Source organism: Alosa alosa, chromosome 20 (genome assembly GCF_017589495.1).
Source record: "Alosa alosa isolate M-15738 ecotype Scorff River chromosome 20, AALO_Geno_1.1, whole genome shotgun sequence".
NCBI lineage: Eukaryota > Metazoa > Chordata > Actinopteri > Clupeiformes > Clupeidae > Alosa > Alosa alosa.
In genome coordinates, this window is record NC_063208.1 from 19,650,533 (window position 1) to 19,663,679 (window position 13,147).

Sequence of the window (13,147 nt, forward strand, 5' to 3'; positions counted from 1 at the left end):
TATCAAGCTTTCCCTAGGTTCCCCTAGGCTTCTGAGCAAGAGAGTGCAGATTGAGCATCAAAATGGCCGCCCTTAAGATAATCACAGGTGGAAACCTCTTTTTCCTGGAAGAGAGGCAAAAGTCCTCAGATACAGCTGAGGCAGGGGAAGTGCTGGTGACGTCTCAGCCTATCTGCGGGTGGCTGAACTCTTAATATCTTATCGGGTGGCAGGGCTTTGATCAAGCTTATCTGTCAAACAGGTCCAACTAGCATGACCCTTCACCCACTTTTCTCTCTGTCTGACTTCCTAAAAGGAAGGCGATGGTAAATAACACAAGTGTTGCTCAACAGTTAACCTGACTTATACAAGTGAAGGTAAAACATTTTTTTTTCAAAAAAAAAAGTTTGTTTTTTTCCAGAGTTGTATTTAAGAAACCACTGCACATTTTTCTGATGTAATCTTACAGTTGCTGAGTGACATTCGAATGAGTTGACGGTCATATTCAAATTTGCAGTGGTCCGAATATGACCATCAACTCATTAAAATGTCACTCAGCACACGTAGGATGACCTCAGAAAAATGTGCAGTGGTCTCTTAATTTTTTCATAAAATTGTGTCTTTTTTTTCCCCTTTTAGGATAGGACTGTGAAGAGACCAAGAGGAAGCGAGTGGAAGAGAGTGAGATCGGGAAATGACCCGCACCGGACTCAAACCCAGGTTGTTAAGTTTCACTATTGTCTATCTACACCCTCTGTGGCAGAGTAAGGGACCGTTTTTGTTTCTGAGACTGGGAAAATGGCCTCCTCTAGCCATGGTGTTTAGAGTTTTTTTGTTCCTAGTGTGTTTGGAGCTTAAGGGCCCAGAGTTGTACTTCTTTGTGCCATCAAACTATTTAGCCGTGCCTCTTCACTCCATAGTGATAATGGGTGCATCATTGACAGTACAGAGATCACGCAACCCTTATCCCGAGAGAGATGAAGAGCCATTCATCGTTTGATTTCACTAACAACTAGGGGGTATTGGTATTCAATAATGGCAGCAGCTTCCCCCACCCCTTGTATTGGGATAGATGGTAATGAGGGTCACCCTCTCAGCGGTGGGGAGTGATTGTGTCAGGGCAGGGGGTGGTCATGGGGGTGGGGTGTTGGGAGAGTGTAGACAGCGCCGTGCAGTGTCCCCTCCCCCACTCACCCGTAGACGGAACCATCAGCCCTCGGGGCGGCAGAGAGACGCTTGTCTGGGCTCTGGACATTTGTCTCTGCTGGAGAATGAGCGGTTGAGTGAGAGGCCAGGGTGTGTAAAAGTTTGTGTAAGATGATTGTATCCGTGCATGTGTGTGCTTGTTATCCGAATGAATGTGTGCATGTGAGCAAAATGTAAGTGCCAAGTTGTTTGAATGGCTGGTGAGGATACCTCTGCAAGCAAACCGAATGCGTGTGTGTGTGGGGTGGGGGGTTAGTTGTTCCTGTCTACATTGCCCCACAGGTGGTCTTGTAGGTATGGCTGGTCTTTTCCAGCTCATTCAGTTCAGGCCCCGGTCAATCACAGTCGTTTACATTTGTGCTCTATCTCGCCATCAGCCTGACTTTTCAACAGGACTCAGTTTGCTTTTAAGTGTTGTCAAGACCAGACACACAGAGAAAGACCAGGGGGAGAGAGGGAAAGAGGGAGGGAGGGAGAGAGGGAGAGAGAGAGAGCAAGGGAAAGAGAGTGGGAGATGGAAATACGAGTGGGAGAAAGAAATGATTAAGTAAGTGTGAGAAAAAAAAAGAAGTTCATGAGAAAGAGGGGGATCAGGAAAAACAGATAGCTAAGCACATGAAAGGGAGGTGGAGAACCCAAATGGAAAAAAGACAGATGAGAGGGAGGGAGGGAAAGAGAGAAAGAAAGAGAGAAAGGGAGAGAAAGGGTGAGAAAGAAAAAAGCCAACGGGCTAACTCTTTTCGAGTTCTGTGTTGTGGTTAGAGCACCAGACTGGTCTTCACTTTCATTTTCCTCCAGACATTGGCGAGCGCACACATACACACACACAGTCTTGGGTCGCCTGGGCGGCTCCAGCTGTGGTGGAGCGTTTGTGTAAGAGCGCTGCCTCTTCGGCAAACGGCGGGTTCCACCACAGCGCCTTCAGAAGCAAAAGCTTGGGATGAGACGCCCCCACACACCACAAACAAACACACACACACACACACACACACGCTCATTTGGCTGATTTACGAGCACCCGACTCCCAGAGAGACAGTGCATCAGGAGCCTTCGCAGCACAGCGCTGCACTTAGTGCCAAAGACCCAGAACAGGGAATCTGGAGTGTGTGTGTGTGTGTGGGGGGGGTGGGGGTACTAGCGTGGGAGAGAGACTGCAAAGGGGCTGCCAGCTGTCAATCAAAGTTAACTGAGCTTTTTGAAAACCTCAAACTCCTCCTCACCCCTCTTCCACGCTTTCCAGTGTACACCAGTCACTCTGTGTCAATCTTGTAAGTTACACCGGGTCAGATATGTGAAGAAACATGTTTCGAAGATAGATCTGACATGAGCATGAGACACACACAGTAAACACTACACTAGTGTCTCACAACGGAGATATCTGGCTCACCCCTCTGCTTCACACAGATTACACAACTTGCTCCTTGCTCCCTTCCCTCTAACACACAACCAGAAGAGCAGAGGTTTACTCCCCCGGCACATACACAGAGCTAAGATGACTCCTCTTCATCTGTTTGTCTAACCCTCTCTTTCCCCCTCTCTTTCTTTCTTTCTTTCTTTCTTTCTCTCCCTCTCTCACACACACTTCTATCTGGGGCCGAGTGTGCATGGGAGGCCAAAGCCTGCTGCGTTAACACTAGATCCGCCTGCTAAAATAAATTGGCTGCATTAAAAATAAAGAGGGAGCGAGTCACGGTGGCGTCACCACAAAGATGGCAACCCGAGAGAGAAGGAAAGAGAGAGAGGGGAGAGAGAGAGAGAGAGAGACAGAGAGCGCGCAACAATCGTCTGCCTACGCTTGTGAGTGTGCGTATGTGTAATGCAACACAGACACCAGCCATTAAAGTGGAATGTGGGGGGTCTGGATCCCTTAATAAAGTCTAACTGTTTGTGTGTGCACACTTGCAAGGACGTGTGTTTGTGTGTAGCACACAGCCTATATAAATTCAGTCTTCATTAGTGCCGTATTCTAGATTGAAGTCTCTGCCGCTCCACTCACGCATCAGGCAGATCTCGGAGCGTGTTGACTGGCTGTTTTGTTGACAACACAACCGCCATGGGGCCATTACCTAAACTAAGCTCTGACCTATGGCACACAAAGAAAAACACAGGTAGTAGGGAAATAGGATAGAGAGAAGAGGAAAAGAGGATAGTGGTTTATTGGACTGTAAGAACAGGGATTCCACATATATTGTATGGGATAGTGGTCATATAACAACAAAAAAGACCTCTCTTGGTTCATTTATAATGCACCACATGTTAACTATGCTGTGTGTGTTAGGATGTTCATAAATGACAACATCTTTTCCACAATTTAATGTCTGGTCAAATGGGCTCAAGGGAATATGTGCACACTGACACACACAAACACTTCTCAAAAAGCCCCACCCAAACAGAAACATGTCTGAGGTCTCCTCCACTACAAGCATGACCACACACACACACACACGCAGTCACACACACCAAAAGGAAAAGCCAAAAGCCACAGACACCCAAGGCGGGCATTGACAGACGAAGTCTAAACGAATCTCCGGAGTTCCCACCAAAACCTGTGGCCTGAACACAGCAGACATGGCTGCAGAACACACAAACACACACGCCGGTTGTGTGCCAGGCGCAGGAAGGCCCTATGTCTCTGAGAGGCCGGCTCAACGCCAGAACCCAAAAAAGCCCTGAGGCCTGGGCTGACCTGTGGAAAACGGCAAAGCTTTCTTTTAAAGGTTTCACTGGGCTCAAACACGCACGCACACGCACGCACGCATGCAAAAAACTGGGAACCTTTGTGCCTCAAGAGACTTTCTACCTCCAAACTGAAAAATGGTAGGCCACCTGCAGACCCTACTGGAAGACAGAAGCTCACACTCATACAGACAGGAAACTCAAAATAGCAGGGACAAAAACTATTGTATGTCTCAGACTCTCTTTCCTCTACCGTCCTTCTTAGTGAGAAAGTACCTGCAGATGCCGCAGGGTGAAGCCTGCCTACACACAAACACAAACACACACACACACACACACAACAGGCCAGGGCCCCCGCCCTGGCTCAGCGGCGTTCGTGGTCTGCTGCTGCTAAGCTGTGCTGGCGGCTTGCCCGTGCTGGGCTGCTTCTGCAGCTGCTGCTATGCCTGCCGCTGATGTAGCTGCCGCTGGCTCGCCTCGCCACGCCACACCGCGAGGCTGGAAAGGACAACAGAGTGCCCTGTTCCAGATGTGCCGCCTCACATGTGGCAGCGTGTTTATCTAATGAGTCAGGAGGAGAGTGGAAAAAAGTAGCTGGGGCCCAAGCACACAGGGTGGTGGTGGAGGTGGAGAGAGTGGGTGGGTGTGGAGGAGGTGAAACGGACAGATATTAACAAAAAGAGGATGGAGGAGGGAAATGACAGGAGCCACCTCTCCAGCTTTATTCGATGGTTGCCTGTAGGGTTGGAGTTTTCATTTTTCACACTGGGTAAAGCGCACGTTTTTTTGTTTATTTTACGCAACAATCCTTTGATCATGTATGCTAAATGTAGTTGATCATTTTTCAATTTAATCTGTGCTTTTGCACTGTTGTCTGAGAAAGGGCAGCTGCCCTGAAGCTAGGTCAGCTCCAGCTCTTTTAAACAATTATCTTTTTCTGAGAAGTATTCCTGTGTATTGTGAGAGCCAGGTAGAATGGCTGGTTTTAACACTTGGCTGCAGAGTACCTTGCGGCCACAAAACCAGTCTGGTGCTAATGTGAGTGCATGAGGAAGCGGAGGATCTCTCAGGATTCCTGCACCCACAGTTTGTGGGGCTGGCTTTTGAGCCCTGGGGCCAAGCGTGATGTGCAACTGAAGCATCCAGGTCATTTTACGTACCTTTCTTTGGCTTCCGTGTAGCAAACCGACCTTTCTGTATGAATTTGCAAAATAAGCACTGGGGAACTTTACAGAATGCACTAAAACAGCCAAGTATATTAACACTGCACAACATTTCCTGGGAATAGGCCTCCATGAAAAGCAACACCCAATTACATGTTTTACATGCTGACGAATCACTTTCTGTGTGTATCTGTAGACTGTATGCAATCCTATTGATCCAGACACACACACCTAATACAGTACATGCGAGGTCAATGGCCGTCGGTTGCCACTGCAACTCAATTTCACCAGAAGACTCATTCAGTGTTACTACCTGTAGCCACATAGAGCAGAGCTTTAAAAAGTTATTTTATGTAGGCGAGCCGAAGGGGAGGGGTATGGAATAAGCAGCTAATATCCTGATGTATACACATTACTTCACTGGCTGAGTATTATTTTTATGACACACGACAAAGATTAAGGGACTCTGTAATTTGTTAGTGAAAGGAGCGCGTGGTCAGTCCCGTCATAAGAATACGAGAGGGCGTAAAGGACTTATTTTCCAGTTTCATAATCTGGATATACATGACCCAGTAGTTTATTTGAACAACTGAAACAAAGTATCCTTTCTATATTTTCACTACCCACAGACAGCAAGTCCAAACGAAAGTATTAGGTCTCGGTTCGACTGGAATGCTCGAAGTCGCGACATTCCAACATTTAAAGGCAAGAGAAGCCACTCGGAAAGAACTTCCGGAAGAGTGTGAAATAAACAGAACGAGTACATAAATATACAACGTAATATAATAACAGGGCAAGTAAAGAATATCCTTGACATTGATTGTTCGTGTGAGTGGGCTGCGGCAATGCTGTTTTTGTACTTTTCAAATAAATGGTAAAGCCATGACAATAGTCGACATCTCTAACAAACTCACACGAACAAAGTAACATGAGCTAACGTTAGCTGGCCAACTTGGTTAGCGGCCCAACTTGGCTAAAATAGAAGAGCTTGTTAAGGTGACTTTTGGGTTGTTTAACAATTTAATCGAACTTAAGTTAACAAATCATGAGACAAGTGTAAAGAACAGATACTAATATTCAGGTCGACGAAGAGTCTAAAATCATACAACGAAGCGTGCTTACGATGCAGTTAAAGTAGCTAGCTAGGTCCGCTTAGTATGGCCGACCAAATGGCTGGCAAGGCAAGATCAACTTGGCTACAGGCAAATGGTGGAACCTATTGTAACCCAACTCGTAAGGAGAAACTACACTATCACTTTTACATCCACACGCAAGACTTTAAAAGGGAATCTACATTAGAAGACGCCGCCAACGCAGCACTCTGAATGTCAAATACATTCCACAAGTCAACAAAGAACATGTCCATGAATTATTAAAGTAACAAAAACTAGTTGGCTAACTGGGAAGAGTTGAAACAAACTTTGAACGAACAGCTTTAAGAGAGGCAGCTCGGTGGCTAATCAGTTAGCGAACTTGTTATTTGGGTTGAACTAAAGCAAACCAGAAGGGGAAACTTTGTCAAGCCATATTAAACAGTGTTGTGTTGATAAACACATTCTTCCTTTGGAAAGATTTCGTAGATAGGCTCGATGGCTTTTCAGCAAAAGTTGGGACTACGTTAGCTAGTAACAAACAGCTAACGATATGCCTGACCAACGCCACGGCAAACCAATCGTATGAAAGCTAAAGCTAGCGATATTGCGTTAGCTACGTTAACGTTATTGTATGCAAACTAAGTTACGAAATAGTTTACAGCAATCTTATAGATAGCTATGTCATTTGAACATTTCCCGAATCCATGGACATCCCCATAATAACTTAATTTACGAATTACCGTGTCCGTATATTCAGCTAGCAAGTTTTCCCCCGGACAATTACGTTAACATTATTAGTAGTCAAATGTGGTGTCATTCAGAATCATCACAAACGCTCTTACACTAGTGCACAGTGGAGCCCAACACTATTTTACTTAACATTTTGTGATAGTGCAGTTTGACTTACCCGTATCCCCCGGGGTTTTCATTTTGAGTGTGCTTCGCTCACTGACTTGCTCGGCGAACAAAATTTTCGGGTGAAGTCGGCCACCCTCCCTCTCCTGTCGGTGAGAACCGCAAAACACCTCTTTAAACTTTTCTCCCGTGGCTGATCTCGCTCCGTTCGTTCTTCGTTCTACGTCCGCAATTCTCGGGCGCTCCACTTCGGGCCCCCTACTGCTCCCCCGTTTGTTTTCAACTAGTCCTTCTCTAGTTTCTTTCCGAGTCTTTTAGGCGATTAGTTTTCTGCTGGCCAGCAATCTCACTACTGCAAAGTTGGAGGCCAGCAAGTCCCAGGCCAACGTGCCGATAGAAGGGAATTGTATAAAAATCCAAACGACGATTTTGGAGAAATGTATCACTGTTAATCAGTTTAGTCGTGATACAATGTTGCATATTCAACACTCACACGTCATTTCCACAGTCATAACATGGTACGTTCGAACAGGAAAAAAGCTCGCCGTCTGAGGTAGTTTCTCCCTCTCTTTTTACAGACTTTTCTTTTTCCACTCACTCCGTAGGCTCGCTCTCTCCCCGTCAGCCCCCCTTCTCTCTGTAGAGGAGTGTCGTGTTTCGTTCTCCCGACCACACGGGGCCGCCCACGCGGAGCAGGGAGGGGGAGATGGGTCACGCCTACTCGCCATTTGCCTGGCTGGCGTCACGGCGTCACTGCCGCACGCCGGGTTGCTGTGGATACCGCTAACGCCACCAGCGTAGTGACTTCATTCTGACTGGTTCTGTGTGGAACAGAGAAGCATGCTAAAACAGAAACACTGTTTAACAAACTCACCCCCATACATGAGAACTATGGAGTTTGGTTGCTTTTAGGTTTGGCATCACAAGAAAAACATTGACTAGACCTGCTTCAAAGCGTGAGGAGTCGGATGGTGTAAATTGACCACAGACTAGGCCTAGGCTACAGCACACAACCTATTAGGATCAATAGGTTACAACCCAATATTTCAGAGTGCTATGCTTTAGTCTAGGCCTATAATCTATTGTTACAAACTTTAAAGGCTACATATACTGTCGTCTGTATTATAGGCCTAGGTCTGTTGGCTCTCGAAAAGTGTCTCAAGCCATCTCATTTCTCATAGGCCTTGTCACTCGTAACTCAAAATCAGAGGCAACTTTTAGCTAGCAGACAAAACAGAGCTGCACATATCTTCTATCCTGTTTAAATCATGGAGCCTAGTGTGTTAATAACTAGGCTAGCCTACTCTGTGACATAGGCCTACCTCACCTGAGGCCTTTATTTCAATATTATTAGTCTATGTGTTTGACTTTTTTATGTAGGCTACATCTCAATGTCAGTCCTCTATTTTAATAGGAAAACTAATCTAATTGCGGATATGTGAGATGTTATAAGCCAACAATTAAATTAGCCTAGTCAACAATTCAATGATTTTACTAATAGATTTGATGTCAAATCATATGCTATTCCGAACAAATTGGTCTTCTTGCCCCATAGTTTAAAGGAAGTCTGACCTCTCCTGATTAAATTGGTTTTGCTCTTTTTAAGGAACTTTCACAACTGATTATCAAAGCACATTAGTTAAGTTGAAGTTATTTTCTTTCAGCTGTAAACACAGCATATGTGTAGGCTGAAAATGCAGCAGTCAACGTCCTCTCTCTCTCTCTCTCTCTCTCTCTCTCTCTCTCTCAATCTCTGTTTCTCAATAGATTTGTTCCTTTTATTTGTCTGTCTTACAAAAGGTAGACCTTGAGCCCTTAAGCAACTTTAGTGTGTTTATATGCACTGCACTTGTAGTACAGGGATTGACCAAATAGTGAGTTGGTGGTGGAAGTGGGAAGGAATACATAATGGCAATTGCCATGGAGCATTGAGCATGTATGCGCTGATGTACGTGGGGGTTATCTGGAGGTGTGTGTGTCGGTGGCCTTCCCAACATTGTCACGCAGTTCTATCACCCCCGTCTCTTTTTCCCACTCGCCGTCCTCTGTTCTCCCTGAGTGGTTGTTGGCAGAAACTCAAAGGCAGTGGGTGACATTTCCCAGGCATTCACGCACTCGCGCCAAAGTAACGCTATAGTGTTAACGCTACAAATGAAGACACACACACACACACACACACACACATATACACACACCTACTAGCATCCCTCTTTCTCCTTCCCTTTCTCCTCTCTCTTTCCTTTTTTTGTTTTCCTCCCTCTCCTGCCATCCTGTTTTCATATCCCTTCTTCCCTCTGACTGCTACATTTTTTGGCCAAACAGACATTCAGTGCAGTATCAGAAAATAATCAAATCTGGCTGACAACACAAGTGTTATTTGTAATCCTTCACATAAGGTCAAAGTACCCTCAGATTCGGGGTGTTCTGGTGTCTGGTTCTAATTTCTTGCTCTGCTGGCGTTCACCCTGCTCTCTAGAGCTCACAGAACAGGCACCTGTTTTTTTTTCTTTCTGTGTGAACGCCTTAGTCTCATCCTTTGTCGAGTGACCTCGCCGTCCCTAATCAGAGTGACAGACAGACGCGCACCAGAGAAAAGGAGGAGAAGAGAAAGAAGAGAGAGGAGTGAAGGGGAGAGAGACGAGAAGAGTAAGAAAGAGTGGAGTCATTCTCAGAGCACAAGGGACTTGACAGCAGTCTATGTGGCGCCGATCAGTTAAGACTGCCAGAGCTCATCTTTAGCACTTCTTTTACAGTACACACACACTAAAAAAAACAGCATTCTACTTTATGGGATGAAGGGTGTCCTTGTCTGGTGCCAGAAGAACACAGTGCGCCAAAAAAGCAAATAAACTGAACTTCTCTCAAGCTCACCAGACAGTTGTAATAGCGTTCAGAGTATCTGGAGTTACCAGACATGTCCTGGCATGGTATCTGAGTTCCACGGCACCATTGACATGGAAGGAAGGTGGAAGAACCCGTTTCCTCTTCAGCTCGATCTGCTGGGTGATTTTGCCTTATTCATCAGCATGATCAGTGACAGACAAGATTAGATTCCAGTTGGGTTGATTGAGGACTTATTGGACGTTTATGAGTGTTTGATGAAATGAGTACCTTTAATGGCATTAGAATGGAAATGTGGTATGTGTGCTTTCAAGGAGTAGTAACAGAGTGAAGTCTTGACTGAGTCAGCCGTATGTTTATGTGATGGGTCTTAATGGCCATAGAGCCCCACCCTTGGAGACCCTCACTAATAATGGCCCATAATGACCCAGGAGAGGACAAATACTCACCACACACACAGACACACTCACATAAACTCACAGGCATGCATAGAAAAACATACACACAAAGGAGGCTTTTGTATGGTGGTCTCTCTGTGTGTGTGTGTGTGTGTGTGTGTGTGTGTGTGTGTGTGTGTGTGTGTGTGTGTGTGTGTGTGTGTGTGTGTGTGTGTGTGTGTGTGTGTGTGTGTGTGTGTGTGTTTGTTTAGGTGCTGCTTGTCATTGTAATGGGTGTCATCAGCGTTATGAAGATGTTGGGCCCGTTAAGGTCTCCTTCACACTCCTCAGCCCTAATTAGGGTCTCCGGTCCGCCACTGCTATCTCTTCAAAGAGCACCGGTGACATCATCACGGTCGGAGGGATCCACAGCTGGGGCAAGGAGATCATGGACCTGAACCTGTGGGGGGTTGGGGGTGGCACACAGAGGAAGACACGGAACAAGAGGAGGAGACGACAAAGAAAGGGAGAACTAGAAGAAGTGAAGTAAATGAGTGGAGGAAGAGCACACGAGGGTATGGTCTGAGGGGAAAGGGGGGAGGGGAAATGAATTAAAAGTGAAAGAGAGGGACTTAGGCCTAGTGTGAGAGAGAGAGAGAGAGAGAGGGAGAGAGGCTGTGAGTGAGAGAGGGGGACCGAGACAGAGTTGAGAGAGAGTAAGTGGGAGTGACTGAGAGAGAGAGGGAGAGAGGGAGAAGGAGAGGGAGAGAGAGGGAGTGAATGAGCTCTTTGTGATCAAAGGACTTGTTTATTTTCTTGGCGCTTGAACTCCAGAGGAAACACATAGGCCCTGTCTCTCCCCTCACTCACACAGTCACCTCAAAGCCTCCAGACAGCCACCAAAAACACCATTACATTACAGCCACATAAGCATGCTCACACACATGCACAGAAAACACACACACACACACACACACACACACACACACACACACACACACACACACACACACACACACACTCTTAAATAGCACTTTGCCAATATCTTAATAAAGTAAATCACTCACTAATATGAAACTTCTTTCAACCCCTTACACACATACACCAACCCTCTACTCCTCTCTGGCTCCCACCCCTTTTCCTTGTCCCAGCTGGTATTCACACATGTGTAATAGGATTACCACACTCTCACTCTCAGAGGAAGAGAGCCGAGGGGAGGGGTAGGGCCCGGGAGTTGGAGGGGAGGGGGCAGAAGAAGGGGGTTAGGAGGTTAAAATGGGGGAAGACTGGGGGAGAGGGAAAAATGAAAACAATGGAGGGGAGCGAGAGAGACAGAGGGAGAGACTGAGAAAGAGCAGATGAAAGAAGAAAAGAAAGATTTAAGGCAGAAGGAAAGAAAGAAAATGAGAGAGAGAGAAAAAAAGAGAGCAAGATGAACCCATTCCTAAACAGAGGAAAGTTCACGACAGAAATATTTATCGGAACAATCTGGTGAATAAACACTGGTCGAGAACAATTTATTGGAATAGAGGCATGTTAATATTTATAGAACAATGGGAGTAATAATACCTGCTCTCCTTCTTTCTTTCTTTCCCTCACACACACACACAGACACACACATGCACATGGGCACACATCTATCCACACACACATTCTTCTGCACACACATACGAAACTGGACAACTGTTTGCGTCAAGATTTCAAATGTGCCACAGCTGCCCTGTGACCACTCAATTACGTGTAAATAAAATCCATTGGCAGAGAGAGAAGACAGTGTGCATGTGTGTGAGTGAGTCAAAGAGAAAGAGTGAGGGAGGGAGAGAGAGGCCACTGTAAGTGAGTAAGGAAGAGGGGCTGAGAATGGAATGCACGGGTTATATTTGACCTATTTCCGGCACTGTGCCAAAGCGATCCTCCAATACACAGTGTGGGGTTGGAGGAAAGAGGAGAAAGAGAGAGCAAGAATGCTGAGAGTTGAGGTATACAGAAGTCTGAAAAATGTACATATGTTGTTTTTGTGCTGGAAAGTAATCGTACGTGTGTGTGTGTGTGTGTGAGAGAGAAAGGTTTGTGTGTGTTTGAGAGAGTGAGTGAGGGAGAGACAATGTTTGAAAGAGAGAGAAAGAGAAGGGTGGAGGGAGGGAGAGAAAGTGAGAGTCAAAGGCATGTGAGGAACGGTGTCAGTCTATATTAAGCACAGTGTGTATGTGTTGACAGGGTCTTCTGTATCTCAGCAAGGAACTTGCTCTTCCTACTTCTATTGGCACTATGTGTCCAACTTCCCCTAATGCTACCCTGTCTATTTTTTTTCTCCTCCTCTTTCATTTTCCTGATCTGTCACCATTTTTACTTTTATCAGCTTTTTTCACTTCTCCTCTTCAACAGTATATTTAAGCTGTTAACATGACTGTTGTTGGATTTAAATTACTCCCTTCCAACACACACACACACACACACACACACACACACACACAGACACAATCTTCTTTCGTGTTTGGGAAGGTCAAGTGTAAGGACACACACATTGATTTCACTCAGAAGAACTTGATGAGAAAGTCTATTCAGACTGAGTTCATAGAGGTGAAGATTCTTTGCAGCGTATTTACAGAAAGTTTGTACAGCGCAATGACATCTGGGTGTTCAAAAGAAAAAAAAATAAATTGTGCATTTTTTGAAAGAAAGATGAATGTGTACAGTGTATGTATGCAGAGTTTGAGGCTGAAAGCGCAGTGAGTGCAAGTGTTTGTACATGGAGAGTTTAGAAGAGAGAGAAAACATATTCACGAGAGATAGGCCTAACAGATGTGGCTATGTGTGAAAATGTATGTATGGTTGTGAATTGATATATGTATTCAAAGCATGCTCAACTTGGATTCCTTACCTTCCTTAAATGTTTTTAAAGCAACACCAAAGCACTTTGTCGCACAGACGCTATTTGTTTATCCAGCACAAGCTT

General features: G+C 45.6%; 1 protein-coding gene across 1 annotated transcript in view; it reads right to left on the reverse strand.

Annotated features, from left to right (window-relative positions):
• LOC125285219 (ETS domain-containing transcription factor ERF-like) overlaps positions 1-7,620 on the reverse strand; it is a 25,358-nt gene extending 17,738 nt beyond the window's left edge. Inside the window, 1 exon segment of the mRNA XM_048229548.1 lies at positions 7,026-7,620. Within this exon segment, the coding sequence (XP_048085505.1) occupies positions 7,026-7,047 (22 nt within the window). The 5' untranslated portion in view covers positions 7,048-7,620.
• Positions 7,621-13,147: the final 5,527 nt, after the last annotated feature.